Source organism: Pipra filicauda, unplaced genomic scaffold (assembly GCF_003945595.2).
Source record: "Pipra filicauda isolate LSUMZ 115617 unplaced genomic scaffold, ASM394559v2 scaffold356_size1356884_pilon, whole genome shotgun sequence".
Lineage (NCBI taxonomy): Eukaryota > Metazoa > Chordata > Aves > Passeriformes > Pipridae > Pipra > Pipra filicauda.
In genome coordinates, this window is record NW_024104483.1 from 150,214 (window position 1) to 169,304 (window position 19,091).

Consider the following 19,091-nt stretch of genomic DNA (forward strand, 5'->3'; position numbering starts at 1 on the left):
TAGTTCTGGACTACATCCAGAGATTCTACTCCTGCTCAAGGGCTTCATCAAAAGTCACGGAAAGGCTGACAAGTGTGTAGATATGTTGTGAAGCATTGACCAATATTCCAGACACAACGTGTCTGGGAACAGTGCCAGCTCAAACGAAAGCATGAATTCCTGCCACCAATGGGACTATGCAAGATGATACCTTTCCTCTCAGAAGCTGCTGTACCACAGGTTATCGAGCCTAGGGGGAGGCGTAATAGTGCATATGCACAGTTCCAATGGTGTCTCTCCAAAAGCAGAACAGCCATTGCTTCACTCTCCCATGCAGCCCACTCATGCAAGGGCTGACAGGCTCTTGAGTCCATGTACTTTCTGGGGCAAAACCAGTCTGACTCTCAAACCTACAGAGCAATGCTGTTCTCTAGATACTCATCATCATCATGGCTGGGTTTCGCGAATGAAGATTTGGGAAGGCTCTATCCACATTTGTTACAGGCACACTGGTGGCTTATGAGGCCAACACGAGACAGACATATCCGATTGCAAAAGGCACAGCAGAAAGACTCCTTAGGTTGTATATTCTGCAAGACACAATTCTTTCTGCGTTGTCTTTTCTCCTCAAGAGTGATCCTGCGTGCGTTCTCAAAGGAAGCAGCAGTGTTAAAGATGGTGTGTCTCCAGACCTCCCGATTGGAGGCCAGAGTAGACCAGTTATGGTGACCAGTATGGCCGAGGCTGAGATGTTGTCTCTGGATACAGTGTTGCCCAAAATGGGCAACTACTGTGATCTTAATTTCTAACATACATTGGTCATCACTCAAGACCCTGTAAACTCATTTATTGCAGGATATTTCTATTTGAACTATAATGTGCCTTTGAGAATACCAAGATACACATGTGATTAATTACCAATACTATATATGGAATAGTTATTATTAGTAAAACCTAGGAACTGTGTATTACTATTCTCAGTGCTGATTGTGCGATTTATCTTAGAAGCACTGAGCTGGCTGGTAAGTGCGGTAGATAATTCATCTCTGTTGGAAAGTGACTGTATTGTTCTGGTAAACAGATGAAAGGGATTATTAAGTTGGCACTTGGAGTAACTGTCTGTATACCAATTTTGTGTACAACATGTACTTTAATAACAGATTAATCTATTATATCTCGCTTTATCTCAGAAGAGATACAAGTTGTTACTTCAGATGGTTTAGCTCTTATTTCAATTATGTTCATTTCCTAAGGGTAATTTGATTACACTACCTCAGCTAAATCACTTAGCCAGTGGAGTAAGTTGCCCAAAGTGGTCATATATAACAACTGACTTTTCTTTATTAAGTGTTCAATATATCTTCCTTAGCTCTCCTGTGAAAACACAACTTTTTCTATAGCTAAAATTTATTCATATCCTTGAAAAATACTTATGATTCTGTTATGGTGACCTCCATGCATTCCTGGATGAACAGTAGAATGTTTAAATTCTTCCCATGATTCCACATCTATCTCCCAGACCGTACCAATACAAATATGTACAAATTACCATATCTCTAAGCATAAATGGTACCTGATTGTTGTTTATTAACAGGACACATACCTTTTCACCTTTTAGGCCTGCTTTTCCTTTCAGTCCTGGCAATTCCTGATGTCTATTTTTACCCTAAAAGAAAATAACTTTTTTTAATTAGACATTATCTTTTGTGCAGGTTAAACAGGCTGTATACTTTCAGCAGAGGCTGGATATAAGGGTACTAGTTTCTAACTTTTGGTTTCTGCAGTAGAAGGAGATTTGGGACTGGGACCTCTATGCAGCTGGCAGCGCACAAAATCTGCCTCTCACCACTACTGCACTTCCCACAACAAAGTGGCAGAGGAGCCACTTTGTGGGTTTGGGGGATACAGATGGAAACACTTGGCAGGCTGCATTTGGATTTCACAGAGTGCTAACTGGACCACCACAGTACTGATGACAAATATTTTGAAAACTGTAATGTTCTGTTAAAATAAATAGTGACAGTTGTCTGAGAAGTCCTCTTCAAACTTTCTGTCTCAGGCATTTACTTATCTGAGCAGTAAGAAAATCTTGAAATATTGCAAAGTTGCTGAATATGCCTACAGCAGGTAAATTCTGGGCTAAAATTCTGCCTCTTCCCTGACAACTTTCAAACTATGAGGAACTGGACATTGGAAAGAAATCTAATTTCATACAAAAGTGATAGTCAACAGAGAATAGAAAGATGTATTTGTAACACACTACTGCAAACTGCTGCTCTGAGTGCACCAAATCATACCATTAACCTCAGCCTGTTGCCACCATCTGCTAAAGCATTTTTTGTCTTGACCCACGTGAATCTATTCAGTTTCTACCAATTAGGATGCTTCCTGAGGACATATATCTGGCTAAAATCCATCTTGTAGAAGTACAACTGATGCCAGTGTGTAAGGCTGTGCAGTTACAGCCCTTCACGCACGTGTGATGGCTGGCTATTGCCCTTTCTTAAATACATTCTTTCAACAGATAGAAAATACTCACAGGGTGATCAAGTTGTCCAAGTTTCCTTGGAGGTCCAGGAGGTCCTTGACCTTTTTTTTGCAAATCTTCTGCTCCTGACCCTCCTAGAGATCCTGTGGACCCGTCCTCTACTTCCTGACCTTTCTGGCCCTGAATAAATAAAATATGATATATGAAAAACGTGTTGTATTACTTTTCCCATTTTTCCCTCTTTCTTTCCCCCCTTCCCTTTTAGAATCCTTGCCTTGTTCAATGCAGTCACAAACCTTATAGGCACCATACAAACAGTATATTTCATTCAGCAAAGATAATCCATATTAGAGTTCATTTATGCACATACAAATAAGTTGCTCACTGAGCTGGTTACCATGATCTAATTTTATACCTGCATAAATCCACACAGTCTAAATCAATAAAATAGGTTTGAAAAAGGCTATTTTCCCAGACTGAGTCTGTCTGGGAGAAAATTGCGAGAGTTAAAATAGACATGTTTAGGAATGCTTCAGCCAACTCCCCCAAGATCTACGAAACTGACAAAAGAGGGTTATATGTCCAGTTTGGTAAAAATGTGACAGAAGATGAAACAGGAAAACTAATAGCAAAGAGTAAAAATGGACAGCAAACAAGACCAAAATATTGCTAAGCATTAGTATTTAGTCAAGAGAAAGTAAGAATAATAAAAGGAATAATTTAAAGTATTCCAGGAATAAAATAAAACCTTTCAGGAATGAAGCTCAGACACTAATTCATATTTAAATTAAAATCCAGTGTACAGGATGGAACATTTAAGTCATTACTGTATTTTGAAATAAACACTAGGATTTACTCATATTTTATAGCACTGATGAAATATTTTGAGTTCCATTAGCAGCTAATGAAACTAGGAGAGATGTAATATAGTAGCATTCCAAGCATTTTAAAATTACCAGGCTGACAGCTTTTAACAGAAGAACTGTTAGCTGATTTTTTAAAGACCTTTCTGGGTTTTGTCACAAGGAAAGGTCCCAAAGTCCAGCCCAGCAATTTTTTTTTTAATCTTGTCTCATTTTTTCCCATCTGAAAAAGTGTTAGAAGAGAATCTATTTAGTTAAGCTGCGGGTAAGATCATAACCTGAATAAGATAACAGGATTGTTGATAGAGATTGTTAACAGTACTGAAGGAGCTAGTGGATGTCATGATAGGACCCCTCTCAATCATCTACTAAAGGTCTTGGAGTATGGGGAGGTCCCTATTCACTGGAAGATAGCCAGCATTATTCCAGTCTACAAAAAGGATGCAAGGGAAGATGCAGGGAACTACAGATCTGTTAGTCTAACCTCAGTTCCTGGAAAAATTAAGAAGAAGATTATACTGAGTACTATCAAAAGGCATTTAAAGAATACTGCAATCATCAAGCACACTCAACACAGGTTCCCAAAGGCAAAGTCCTGTTTAACTAATTTGATACCTTTCTGTGATGAGGTCACTCACATAACGGATGAAGGGACAGAGATGGATGTGAATTTTCTGGATTTTAGTAAGGCTTCTGATACTGTCCTTCACAACATCCTTTGGGACAAGTTGTCCAAGTGTGAGATGAGCAGGTTTATGGTGCACTGGGTAAAGAACTGGCTGAAGGGCAGAGCTCAAGGGTTGCAGTGAATGGGGCTACATATGGCTGGTGACCTGTCACTAATGGCATTCCTCAGGATCGACTCTAGGGTCAATTCTGTTCAATATGTTTATCAGTGACCTGGCTGCAGGAGTTGAATGCACCATTACTAGGTTTGCAGATGATACCAAACAGGGAGGTGCTGCTGACTCCCCCAAAGGCCAAGAGGCCTTGAAGAGGGATCTAGAGAGATTGGAGCATTGGAGGAAGGAGTATCACCAGGCACAAGTAAAAACTGAGAGATGAATGGCAGTAACTTTTTTTATTAATATTTTCTAAAAGATTGTTCATTAGCATATTATATAATCATCCTGGTTATCTATGCAGTGAAAAGCATGTGGAAATTGAAATAAGGTCAAGAAAAAAACTTGTAAAGATGAATAAGTAGCAAAACTACTTGTCACAACAGATTTAAGCTTTATGTGTTACACTTCTTAAACCAAGACTGGATTTTTATTTAAGAAAAATGGCTCAAAACTGGGAAAAAAAAAAAAAAAAAGAAAGATTGCACAAATAATAGTTCATCTGACATTAAAATTGCTGTTTTAAAAAATGTGAATGCAGGCATGAAAATGTTAGAGGAATTATATTTGGAAGTTCTCCAAAAAATATTAAAACCTCGTTTGTCATCTCCAATGGATCACCCATGACCTAATGTTTCACCACTTGTTATAACTTATCACAGTAAATACAGAAGACCCTGTAAGGAGCAACCTTAAACACTAAACTAAACACACACGATGTGGATCTTTTATTCTAAATTTCTGCCATTCATGATGCTGTACATTTTCTGGTAAAGAGAAGCTGTCATAACTGACTACACTTTCAATCAATACAAAGAATGGATTTCTGGCATAGGAGTCACAAAGGCAAGAGGAAAGAAAGGTCATTATATATTTTCTGCTTAGAAAAATCTGTGGTGGCTGTTGGATTAAGAATGTTAATTAATGAAAAATGTACTGCCAGCTGATTATTTTGAAATATGCTGACAAGTAATGCAAGTATTCGAGTAGCTGGAGCTCGAGCCCTCCAGCTCACGGGATTCCAACCAAATGAGTGACATATGTAATTCTAATTTCAGAATCCCACAAAATTCAGGTTACACATTACCTTTCAAATGCAATAGGCATGTTATCTTTCAAAGTCCGGTATCTCACCAGAGAGGATGACTTTGCTACCTATGGGATAGACACTGCCCTTGGGGTTTGTAGTACCTGCAGTCATGTAGGCTGGTGTACTCTCCATGTAGGAGTTAAAAGGGGTTGCTGTTTTCCTTAACTCTGTGTGAACATCAAACCAGAGACAGGCTACAGACTTGCATTTTCTCTTAATTTTCTTGTCTAGAAGCCAGGGTTACAGGAGTCTACTCAAACGGAGAATCTAATTTTATAAGGGATTTGACAAAGAGTTATTCTGAAAATTTGACTAGCCTCAATGCTTTGAATGTAATTTACAGTTATTCCTAGTTCTGGCAAAATTGATTTGCCAGTTAAATTACAGCCCGTCTTTGTAAGAGTTTCTTCTGCTCAGTAGTGTACAACTCACTTGATGGTCACACACATACTTTATAGAATTGCTTTTTCCATCAGGAGGGATCTTGAAAGGAATGTAAGCTTGGATGCTTACAACAGGATGGCCTGACCAGGTTTATTGGAAGGCATCTCTGACAGGCAAAAGATGACCAGTATCACCTCTCCTAGAGTACTTCTAAAAAATGTGCTGGCAGTCTAGAGAGAAGCTCAGCATGGCTGTAAACCGCATTTGTTCGTGGAACTACTCCAGCACAGACATAAGTAATATAAGGACCCCAAGCAACTTCACTGACTTGCCTCAACTTTGATATAAGGCCATCTATGGCTGTAAAGTTTGCCCAGACCTAATAATTTATTAGTCAAAGCATCTTTTTATTGTGAATGCTAGAAAAGCTGCTTCTTACTTGTTTAATGGAATTTTCTTCTCAGGACGTTAAAGTATGCAGCTGTCAAGAGGCAGCATACACCGCCTTCTTAAAGAAATAACTAGGAGCTGCAGACAATTCTCCAGTGCAATCCACCCAGTCATTCCCTTGTCAAGACATTCAATAGACGATCAGCCTTTTTGATGGTAATTCAAGTAAGATTGGGCTTATAAAGAGATAATTTGCATAAACTATTAATTTTCAGATTAGTCTCTTGTCAACTAAGGAAAACCACTGAGACACATTTTAGGCATGAATTCCCCCAAAGTTTAGTGTGGTTTACCATCAGTCTTCTGTCTGGATCACCTGATAATGAAGGAGTGTGATAATGAAGGACTTCTTTGCACTCAGTACTTCATACAGAAGCACTTGGTGTAATTTTAAATCTGTTTATATGTCCTGTTTCAGAGAAGGAAGTAGGACTTTCACCTGCAAGGTGGTTACTGTGACTAAGACCAAGATGTTTGCTTTTTGGGCATAAAAACTGTGGACTTTTATGATGAGGATTTAGCTGGTTATTTTCTTTGTTTCTCACTTTCTTGGATGTAAAATTAAAAAAGAAGCAAAACCAAAAGAACAAATTCATTTTGTTAGTCAAAAATCTCAAGCCCATTTCAATGGTTATAGATGCAAACTTCTATGTAGTGTAAGTGCTTTTCAGTCTGATATCTTGAGAAGATATTCAAGAATTTAAAAAGTAGCTTTTATTTTGCCATGCTGCTAAGATGGAATAGCTAGAGGTACCAACTCAGAGAAAGACCTGTAATTCATAGATTTTCCTGTTCTTAGGACAAAAAGATAAGGTATACGATAAATCCATTATACAGACCTCCTCTCCGCTTACTTCTGGCAAAACACCAGCAGCAGAGCCATCTTCTTCTCTTAAGATTTTCTGCATGACAGTAGTAGACTCGCTGTTTCCTTGTCCAGTTTCCATGACAGATGAATCTAAATAAAATAATCACTTACTATTGAGAGAGCAAAATAAAACCTGCCCAGAGGTATTTATCAGAGACAGATGCTGCAAGTTGTACAAAGAAAGTAATTATTTAGATTATGACCAAAATACATACCAAAGATTAATATTAATCATTTTATAACTCTGAAAATTTTAAAAGGAAAGAAAATAAAAGTGATAGTAAAATTATAAAACAAATGTCTGTTTTAAGGACAAGGGCTGTATTGCATCATAATTTTTGCCTCAAGTCCTAGTCTAATGGTTGCCTATTTGTCAGCTATATAACATAAAAAATAAGAGGTAAGTACAACAGGTACTATCTGCAGTATGTACGACATTTCAATAAGAACATTATCTTTGGCCTTATTAGGACAACCAGATTTTCTTTTTGCTTTCTAGGAGTGCACTGAAGTTGTCTTGCTAGCAGAGGACTGGATTCCTCAATGCATTATGTCTTACTCTCATAGCTTTGCTGCCTACACTTACATCCAAAACACCCTACTGGTGCACTAGGCAGATTGACATTCTATTCAGGGAACAGAAGTAGGATATAGTTATTTATTCAATGGCATTATTAAGTTTTATATGAAAGGTTGTGCTTTACTTTAACAGGTCACCAAATAAATACCCATCTTAATCCCTCTGAAAGGTGCCACATGGCTTCAGAGCCAGTAGGACTGTTTGCAAAGGTAGTCTCAAGGGGTGCCATACTTCTTACTGACCTGAGCAGAATGAAGAGGATTTTTCTCCTTTCATTCCCTTTGCTTAATGCTTGCACTTTACTAGAGTGTTGTAGAGTGTCCCAGCAGCAGCTCCTCAGGTCAGTTTCTTAGTTTTATCCAATTGCCATTTTTTTTATAATTTCAAAATATAAACCATAGTTCTGTGACTGAAATTTTCACACTATAGAAGGGTAAATCTATTCTCTGCATTTTTAACAGTGAGACTGAGATATATCCTTATATGGAGGGAAAAGTGAGAGATGTATTTAACGCTGGCTATAGTTGCTACCACTTCGCAGTTACTACCTTTGCTGCTATTAACGAATTGCAGTCTAACAGACAGTAGTTTCAAAGACCAAATGTTTGATGTGCCAATTCTTTTCTAGCACACAGGATGTACAAAACCATAGGATTTTCCTTTCCTGGCAGCACCCAAAATATGACAGTGGTTTTTCATACACAGGGAAATAACAGACTCAGAGAACTAGAGACCCCACTCCCCAAATAAAATCCCCAAACCCGAGGCAGTGCCTTGTTCTTTTAATTTAGCTGCTTCAGAGGTTTCTTCTGATCTCTGATTTCCGGAGAAATCATTTTCTTCCAAATAAGACAATATAGTTGGGGGGGCTTCCACCGGCTCAGCCAACGTATCCTCAGGCTAAAAAAAAAAATCCCAAAGAGCTGTTTAGAGTAAAGGCTTATCACATATTTTAAAGCAAGAATCGCTAGACTACCTTCCTCAAAGTACAGTAATCAGAATTGCCACATCTATGAAGCAAAACAGAAATCTAGATCTTTCCCAATTATTATCTTGCCAGTATCTGTCATTACACTTATGCTTCCTCTAGAAATATTAACTGTCATTGCTATCATGAAAACCAAAATTTATTAATGGCCAATATACGCACCCTCTTTTATTTACAGGTTTTTAATTTATTTCACCTTCTATCTCATTTTTCTCTTTACAGTTCTAATCTAGTTTCTGCTTATCAGCAGATGTCACACCAATTTGGTCAAGCATCTTGGGAAAAACTAGCAAAATACCTTTGAACTCCATTCCTCCAAAGCAAGTGATGTACACTTGACAAACCCCTAGAGAGGAAGAAAATCACAAGAAATGTACACTTCTCACTGCAGGTCTAAGAGCTTGGCTGGTACCCCCTGCCTCCCCAGGCTGTCTGTGGGTAGGCAATGGGTGGCCACTTCAATAGCCTTGCACCAGCTGCATGCAGGAATGTAAAGAGCCTACTCCCTGATGGAATGAGAGACCTGGAGAAGGGCTATCTCAGTGGAGTGAGGAGATTACTTCATGCAAACCTGCATCTGCAACTGAAATAAAATCTAAAAGTGATGTTGCCAGGGTAACCTGGAGTAGAATTACTGGGCCACGCATCCTGGTCTTGGACCAGGTTTATATGTGCAAAATGCCATAATAAGGGCTTGCTGAAATTGTTCCTGAGTTGTCAGCAAAAGGAAGAGAGGTAGCACCATCCTTTAAAATTGAGGAAAATCTTCAGGATACTTCTTGTTATTGAGAAACATATTGAAAATAGGTTTTTAGGGCTTCATTTGAAGGGGAAATGAAATTTTTTCCACAGCGGGCCAGATATGATCCCCACTATAGTTAATGAAAGTACTTTTATTTCATTCATTTACTCCACTTGAGAAAGAAACAGATTCATGTTTCCTTTGCTTTTATTTCTCTTATTATTATACATCTTGTTCTTGACATTCTGTTTCAATTTCATCTCATTCAATTTCAATTAATCTTTAGAGACGAATAAACTTTTTTATGCACCTTGTTTATCTGAATCATAGTAAAAGTACGTTGTTAAGCTAGTCACGTATTACAGGGTTTTGTATTTTAAATCTTTAGTAAGACTGGATCTTTGCGACTTTGGAAAGGAAGACCAACTTTTCTCTTTAAATGCAATGTCCAGTGACTTCCCTCTGCTGATGCAGAGTAACCAAAACTTCACATAAACAGTAGAAAATAATTCACACAATTCAGAATGTGTCCATTGCATAGTCTATAAAGCATTCCTTCTGTTTTTTACTGACTGTTAAGATAAATAAAAGAACGGTAGGACAAAGATTGGAAAGCTTTATTTTGAGAAATAGTTATAAAGAAAAACTATATTTTCTGTCCTCTAGTAATACAGACAAGACTTTCTGTGGAACCTAGACCATCTTCTTACGGTTTAGGCTTCTTTGTTGACAGTTCTTGGCATCCATACATACACCCTAATCCAGAAACTGAGGGTTTTCCTCAGTGGGAATATTCTGAACTAATTCAAATAATGCTATCCATTCCTACTGCACAGTATGGAAGTGTTTACTAGAAAAATACAAGTTAGAATATACACCATAAACACTGCTAAGTGTCTTTATTCAGAGATATAATTTCAATTATGACCTTTGGCTTGTTCATTCCATCTCAGCATAGCAATTTGCTTTGAAGTACTGATTTGTTATTTTTCAGTTGTTTTTCAGAGTAGAAAATAAATATAAACCTTCTCAGAAAAGTCTGTCAGTGGCTGTACTGATTGTTAAACTGTCATTTGTTTCTCTGGCTCTTGCTTAATATTTCTAAAGAATAAACCCATTAAAACTCCATGGGCAGTCACTCTGGAAGGCATACAAATCCCACGACTGCTTTTAAGCATTTCTAATTTGACAATAGCATTAAACAACAGCATTTTGCTGAAGGAGACTACATAATTACATGCTGGTATAGCCTTTGAAATTCTCCAGGCATTTTGGAAAAAACTATGTGTGCAATCCAAGGAAATACTTTCACATGAAGTTCTTGCATTTTGAAGGGAATAATCATTTACTGGCCTTTCAGGCTCACAAATCTATGTATCATTATCCATTCGGAGACTGGCTCACACAAAGAGTTACTGTAGTACTAACTGGGACTGCACACAGACACAGTGAAGATTATTTCTACACAGTCCAAGACATTGACAGTCTGCCACCAAAAAGTGTCTGAAGAACCAAAAAGAGCTATGTGAAGCTTATTTCTTTCTTGTTGTCAAAGGGTGATAATCTGCCATATATATATTTTCTTTTTTAACATTGCAGTGTAACACTTCAGAGAAAATTATTTGTGTACTTAAAGCATCATTCAGTTTACCAGACAGTCTTAAAAACATTTCAACAGCAAATTAAAATAACATCATAACAGATAATAATTTGTGGAGAAATTAAAATAAAGCAAGCGAAGTATTATAGCTGAATGCAAAAATGTTTGCAATGATATAATCTTCGATGAGCAACTGTGTCTTCAAGAGGTGAATCAGGAAAAAGTATGTTTTGTCTCTTCATTTATGACAACCACAACTTCATCATTAGCAAATAATAAATTACATTCTGTAATACTTTTTCTGTAACATTTTTCCTTCTGGGCATTAATTCTAGTTTAATTACGGAATTCAACTGTAGGCAACTTCTAGGTCTTCTGAAGAGGGCATGACATTGCTGTACTACTTCAACATTGTCAGATCTTGAAATAACATTTTGGTATCCAAGACTGATCTCACATGCTTGGAAAATTAAAGGAAAATGTCACATTTTTACTCCTTGGGGGTGGTATAGAGTGATAAGCAATTGCTATTACACTTTCAGGTCCCTATTCATGTAAATCATAGATCTGTCACTATTTTTTAGCAATCTAAGAATAATACTTGCTCATTAAAATAGAAATTTTCTACTTTTTGTACTCTGCAACAGCAAGTAATATGCTGAGATTATGCTGAGAAACAACATTCTTGTGTGCTGTTTTTTGCTGGGGTAGAGTTAATTTTCTTCACAGTAGCTGGTATGGCACTGTGTTTGGATTTGTGCTGAAAATGTTGACAACACAGGGATGTTTTTGTTATTGCTGAGCAGTGCTTACACAAAGCCAAGGCTTTTTCTACCTCTCACCCCACCCCGCTAGTGAGGAGGCTGGAGGTGCACAAGGAACTGGGAGGGGATACAGCCAGGACAGCTGACCCCAACTGACCAGAGGGATAACACAGGCCTTCTGGTGTCATTGCAGTATATACAGCTGGGGGAAGAAGGAGGAAGGGGAGGATGTTCAAGGTGATGGCATTTGTCTTCCCAAGTCACCGTGCAACGACTTCTGTTGCCTTGGGGATGGCTGAACACTTGCCTGCCCATGGGAAGCAATGAATTAATTCCTTGTTTTGCTTTGCTCATGTGTCTGGCTTTTGCTTTACCTATTAAAGCATCTTTATCTCAACCACGAGTTTTCTGGTTGGTGGGTCAGTGAGTGAGTGGCTGTGCAGCGTTTAGTGGCCAGCTGGGATTAAACCACATCTTTCAGAAGGAGGAATAAAAGCCAAAAACTCTACTATTGCTACATGTAATTTTGAATAGTGCAAGAAGGTTATTAAACAGAAACTTAAAATAATAGCTAAAAGAATTAAGTTTTTCTAAATAGAGTAGCTATCCAGATATCTTTCTTGAATTCGCTGCAGTTGCATCCAAATGAGAAAAAGTCAAAGCACAGTAAGATTTCTGTATTAAATTTTGGGATGTGATGCAAAATACAGAGGAGTCATCAAGCACTGGGTGATTTTGCTGCCAGAAGAACCCTAGCTGGCTGTAGTAGTTCAGCAAAGTAAAATTCAAGTCCTGCATACAGTGAGGAATTACCCCATGCAGCAATACTGGCTGGGGGCCAGCTGCCTGCCTTTTGATATATTAGAGGAAGATAAGAGAGGAAGGACTGCCTCAAGAAAGAAGGCACAGACCAGTCTTATCAATGTGTACAAAATCCTGATACGAGGGAGTAAAGAAGACAGAGCCATATCCTTCTTAGTGGTAGCCAGCAAAGGGAAAAGAGACAATGGACACAAATGAAAACACAAGAAATTCTGGTTCTATGACAGTAAAAAAACTACAATTAAATCAAACAAATTTACCCTCATGGGAAGATGGGAAGGTGAAAGGACGCCTTGTGCCTCAGAAACTTCATGTTCTTGAATGCTGCCATTGCCACTGCTGTCCCCTGAAGCCTGTGCAAAAACCAATCATGAGAGGAAGTTCATAAAAGTCAGGGATAAAACCATGATCTCCAAGGAATTGGCAGCTTCAATGTAGAAAAAAAAACCTTTTTCTTTTTCAGTTGGTGAAGCCTCAGTGTCATTATGATGTTAAGTTAATTCAGTACTTGCAGCATTTCATTACCCTTCAGAAAAATAAAAGCCTTAGTTCATTTTCTGAAAGCTGTTTTAGACAAAATAAAATGATGCTTTTTGAAAAGTCACTTCTGAGAGTTGTATAGGCCAAAAAAAAAAAAATGATTCGCACACAGATGTTACAGGATGAAAATTGTGTGAACAATTTTCTTTGCATTTCTGTGTGTTTCACCTTGGCATGGCTGGGTGCAGATAGTAAAAAATGCTGCGCCACTAATATGGCTGCAGGCCTTGTGCCAAGATGCCAAGGAGGAGTTTTGGCAGGTGAATAAAGTTTTCTCATCTCCTATGACCACCTGTTGTGGTCCAATTAGCAGTGGACAGCAGAGCATGTTTTCCTTATGTAACCAATGTTGTGTGAACAAGAAGCTGAGCATCATGAGCACTATATAATCTGTCTTTTTCCTAATAAACCCGGCATTTGCCTGATCATATTGATCCTGGAGCAATCTGTCCATACCCTTCCATCGAAACACAGAGATAGTTTTAAGTATGATAAAATGTTTCTAAGAATAAATACTATATTTAGGCTTATTAAAAATATTAAATGGAAAATTACTTTGAAATCTCTGAGGCACTGAGCAAGTGTTTATAAGAATACTTACATAAGGATCATCATCTTCACAATGATCTTCAGTAGCCCTTGGGTCAGATTTGATTGTTAGATGTTGAATTGAGCCCTGCATGGAACATTAAAAACAGTTCAAGGAAGAAATATTTTAAGTAGCATGTGTGAAAGGGTTAGGCAGTGGGAATTAAACAAACCACCAAAATACCCCAAACTGTGTTCTGATTTGGTTTAAAATTGTCTGAAGCACAAAATTTTATGATAATTATGCCAATTTAAAGATGTAAATACATTTGTACATTTTCCTTTTGCAAAATGTTGAAAAAATTGAAGGTGACAGAATACAATGGCTATCACATCCCAGTGACGCTACAATTGCCACACCACATTGTTAGTGCTCCCCTTGAAGGATCTAGTCCTGGTTTATGTCCTAGAGTCTGTAAAGCACTGTCTCCTTTTTCTAGTTATGAAGGGCACTGCAGCACCAAAATTGGCATGTGAAAACCCCTAACAATGGAGACAAAGGATGGGAAGGGAATACCAATAAGTGACGAAGTGGTTCAGAGAGAAATCAGCTTAAAACTTTCCAGAGAGGAAATAAAGGAGAAGGATTTCCTAATAACAAAGGTTTCTTTTTTCAAAGTTACAAACTGTACTTCTCAGACATGCTGAAGGAGCAGTAACAATTTAATTTTAAACACTTAACTATTGTTTCTTGGATTAGAAAGACTCAAAGTACTTTAAGAAACACCTGAGGGTGTCATGGTTTGAGAACTCCAAAAATCTAATTCCCTAGTCTAAGCCCCCTCCCACATCTCAACCTAATGTGGGATGATTTTTTCCAGACAAAACACGAGACTCAGAATGGGGGAAAGGGAATATATTACAATGACTGTACAAATAAATATTATAATACATTATACACACGATCTCAACTATCTCTACCATGACATAAGTATTTACAATGGATCAGATCTCTTCTCTCCTCCAAATAAAAGTCCAGGAGGGAAGAAGGACAGATCCCTTCTAGCCTCTGAGCAGTTTCTCTAGGGCAGCAGTCATCTGTCCTCTTCACATGCAGCAGCTGATAGCTGGATCTCTGCCAGCACTCACGAGGGGGGTATCCAAGCCCCCTCGGCCCCCGTCGTCTCCAAGTGAGGGTCTTCAATACACACAAGGGGGTCTCCAAGCCCCTTTGCCTGTGGACTGCCAGCAGGGACAAAACTCGCTTCACCACAGGCATATCACAAAGTGCAGGGGCATCTTCGTGAAAGTCCCTTCCTCAGGGGGGTTCACCCCTGAGTCAGAACATCTTGGGCAGCTTTCAGTTGCAAGCCTTTGCCTCAAGAGTTCTACCAGAGCTCCTGTACTCTGTCTCAGGCTGCTAGGCTTGTCAGCAGCAGCAGGGGGGCCAAGGTCAATCCCTCTCGCATTCCTTCTCCATCCCGGTCCAGCTTCAGGACGCTTTTGAGCTTCTCAGCTCCTCTCTGTCTCTAGTGCTGCATGTCCAAGACTCCTCTCCTTAATAGGAGTCCATCTCCCTCCTTTCTCGGAGGTCTCAAAGGAGTTTTGGGGGGTCTGGTTCAGTTCTTACCCCTAAAACTCTGTAGAACTCAGTTCTCTCTTTTGGCTGCTGCTAGCTCTTTTTTCTCGGCTTTCCTTCCAGGAGTTCTCTCTCTTGCTGCATGCTGTTTGCTGTTTGGTTCAGTTCTTATCTGTCCTGGCCCTTAGCCATAGCCTCTGGATGCTGCGTCTGCCACTGCTCTATCTCTGCTCACTCACAGTGGAGAAAACTTTTTTAGCTCTCAGCTGCAGGCACCTAGCCCAGCTTTATGTTGTTCCAGGTCTCCGCAGCCCCCCGCTGGGGGGACAAAGCCCCCCAGGGGCTTCTGCCCTCTGCTCCTCGTGGCCTCAGAACATGGTTACCACTTCTTCAACCAAACTACAACTCACCTTCTCTTCCGTTTGCTTGTGGTATGTTTATATTTCGCAGGAGCGCAGATTGGTTCAAATCTCAAGTGTCACCACCCCCTGGGGGTTACCACTTTCTTAGCTTCAGGGGGAAAAACCTGGTTCAAACCACTACAGAGGGACATTTCCCTATTCTGGGATCTCACAGTTAGACACGTTGCACACATAGGGCAGAAAGACGGATATTCAAATCAAGAACTATCTTACCTAACACACATGACCTAGGATATTTTAGAAAGGAATAAAGTCTGTGATTCTATCTTTGACAATCCTCTAATTTCTGTACCTTTAAAGACCATGAAACTCATGTAGTTGGTGCATCTTGAGTTTGCTGGCATTCTGAGGCAACAGCTCAGTAGTCTCAACCATCCTATTTCTCTCAAAACTTAATGGACAACTCAGATATTTAACAGTGTCAGACTGACTAATAGTTCACTGAAAAATGATACATGAAAGAAGGCACAACCAGACACTTAAGCAGTGATGCTTTTTTTCACAGTACAGGTGAATCACATTTTGAAAACATTTTTTTTCCCTCTTGCTCTAATCTGTGGCCCTGTATGGTCCAGGAAGCAGAATGGAGAGCTCTAAGGTTTCCCAAGTGTTGCTGCTAGCCAATTACTCCAACTAGGAAAGTTATGGTTCAGTCTACCATGGTAGGGATGATAGATACGAGATATTGTATTCCCTCTCTGGTTCTTGTGCCTGCTGCTGCCTTCCCTGTTAAAGCTGGTTTGCAGCATCTGGCATCATTACTGATTCAGTTATATTTGGTTGTTGTCTGGTTTCTACTTTTCTTTACAAGCATCAGGGCTAGATTTTCCTTTGGTTTCAATAAATCTGACGATAATTACGTTCCTTTTGTGTCTGACAACCAGAGTCTGAGACACACGAATTCCCATTAGTCAGAGCAAACAGCAACTGACATCTATTCATTTGCACAATCTGCTGTGATTTGTTTCTGTTTTGGGCAATTGATGTAAACAGTTCTTGGCATACAAACAGAGTTTGAGGAGAGATCAGCCATTGAGTTTTTCTACCCAAAAGCAATTGGGTATGATGAAGCAATATGATGAAGAAATAAAGGCATAGGACCTAGAGTACAGGTCACAATTAGTAGTAATGAAACAATCAGAATATTGGCTGAAATTTATGTACTCAATATAACATACAGAACAACCCATTTTCGTGGAAATGCATCATGGTGTAATCCACCATGTGTTCCTGTCACCATATTTACAGATTTATTGGTGATAATCTCAGCAACTGATCATCACATGTGTTTTCCAGCTGGGGTACCAGAGCAGTCTCATTTTCCTGGATGATTCTCAATCCTACTTACTAATCAGGCACCCACAATACTCCAGTCATCCTGTCTGTCTAAGAAAGGTAGCACCAGCAGGCAACCTTCATACATTTCACTTTCCACCACTTATTTGCTGCTAATCAATATAATCCTGTAATTCTAGGTGTTTAGACTAGTCAGATAAATGATAAAAGTACATTATCCTTGCTGCTTACCAGATGGAGCTCACAACCTTTCAGTACCCCTGAAATCTGGTAAGAACATCTCTGCTCTCTAAAGAAAAGGATCCACTCAGTTTTGCACCGCTGCTTTACTAATTTAGGGGAAAAGACATTAATCTTACAAAACAATCTGCAAGTTTTGAAGTACAAGGGAAGTACAAAAACAAGATGGAAAAATTGTGACATTTCCCTTTCCGTTTTACAATGAGTCAATCTCACGCATAATGACTGCTTTCACATTTCCATTTGCAAGCTCAGTGGCTGAGAATTCCAGTCAGGATGCAGCAGAAAGGATGCTTGCACTCAAGCTAAGAAGGCTTGAGAGGCTTGTAGTAGTGATTTTGGTCCATTCTATTTTTCTGAAGCACCTGATAAGCTTCAAATAATACACAAACTGTAGAAATACAGTTTTATCTTCCAAATATCTTTATCTTTGATGACATCATTCTATTTCTGATGTTGAATATGAGTACCTAACTTATAAGAGTTTAAAATATTGACTTTATAGTAAGGTATTATTCTCAGAAGTTAAAAACATGGATACTCTGAAATCTGCCCTTTGTAGAAAGGCCATAAAAATTTATGTGACATATTTACTCTGGAGTTTCTAATATTTAAACTGAACATGGAGCTTTATACCTGGACTATTAATAAATTTCTGAGGTTCTCAGAACATTTGCATTTTAAACCAGAGTTTATATATCTGCACTGCCCAAAGTCTAGCCAGGCATGGAAAATAGAAACTATATTATTTGTAACCTCATTTGGGATATAACCATTGTAAGCAGACTTTCTTGGGTAGAGAGTACATGCATTAAACACTGATACATGTGAATTTATCAGACAGCACTTACTGTGAACTTTTCCAATCCTGTGGCTCCTGCATTACCAACAAATATCCCAGAGCCAGATTCAAATACCAAGGTTCGAGTTGACCTTTGAAACTGAAGCCTCTGATATTCTTCACAGTCCATGAACAAAGCAACATCATTTTCCTGAACAGTCACTGTAAACCTATTCCACCTGTTAGTCATCACTGGTACTTTAAAGGAAGCAGCCTCTCTGGAGATATGGGATCCAGGCTCTGTGTAGTACATAATTATTCTCTGGGTGCTGTCATCCACTGGTGAAATTCTCAATCCCAGGTAAATTGTTTTCTGGAAGGCATCTGTTATTGCAAACAGCACTCCTCCACGATCACTGTTTGGTTTCACTGTAACTATAATAGCGAAATCTCTGTAGAAAGGCGATGGTATTATAGCACTTGTCAATCTACCGATGTTGGAATCCGGTCCAAAGCTGTAAGCTGGGAACCCTCCATAGCCGGTGACAAAGTAGACAGAAGGAGGAAGAGGAACTCCTATTAACTCTGTGAGGTCAAGGTGTCCTTTTGAGCCTCGTTCTACAAAGTGCATAAGAAAAAAAACATGTCATTTACTCTTTAGGTGCACAGCCCAACCTAATTTAAACCATTTAGGAAAGGCTTGAAAAACTGAAATGCAGTGTCATAATACCAGGAACATACTCCTAATACTTCAGGCCACAGTTCAGGTAGTGCTTAAACATATTTAGCTGTGTAGACAAGTCATTCTTGTCTAACTTGTCCCTTGACTAACTGAGGTTACTGGTGTGCTAAAGAAAAGCACAGGTAAACATTTGGTGAAATTGAATGGCAACAAGTATTTCTTAAAAGATATATTTACTTCAAATGTCCATAAACTGCAGAAAATGCTAAATGTGCTTGCAAAGTGCATTCAGTGGAAATTGAGCAATCTTTTGTTTTTTAATAAACTGAGATCCTTTATCCTCCCAAACTGAGACAGTAATAGTTCTCTACAAACAGCATGATAGAGTTTCACATAACAGGATAAAATTTACTGTGGATTTGCTTTAGCCCTTGCTTCTACAACAGATGTTAGATCTTATTTATGCCCTATTCTCATATTTATCTCCTCAGTTGCAGTAAGTACATAAAAAATACTATTCAGCAATCAAAATTCATTTTTGAATTTCTGAATAGTATTTGTTA

At 38.7% G+C, this 19,091-nt stretch overlaps 1 protein-coding gene across 1 annotated transcript in view; it reads right to left on the minus strand.

Annotated features, from left to right (window-relative positions):
* LOC114001849 (collagen alpha-1(XV) chain-like) overlaps positions 1–19,091 on the minus strand; it is a 125,951-nt gene that overhangs the window by 66,428 nt on the left and 40,432 nt on the right. Inside the window, exons 3-9 of the mRNA XM_027747395.2 lie at positions 17,917–18,464; positions 13,602–13,676; positions 12,721–12,813; positions 8,318–8,444; positions 6,936–7,054; positions 2,519–2,647; positions 1,583–1,645 (exon numbers count right to left, since the gene is read on the minus strand). Of these exons, the coding sequence (XP_027603196.2) occupies positions 1,583–1,645; positions 2,519–2,647; positions 6,936–7,054; positions 8,318–8,444; positions 12,721–12,813; positions 13,602–13,676; positions 17,917–18,464 (1,154 nt within the window). The remainder of the gene's footprint in view (positions 1–1,582; positions 1,646–2,518; positions 2,648–6,935; positions 7,055–8,317; positions 8,445–12,720; positions 12,814–13,601; positions 13,677–17,916; positions 18,465–19,091) is intronic.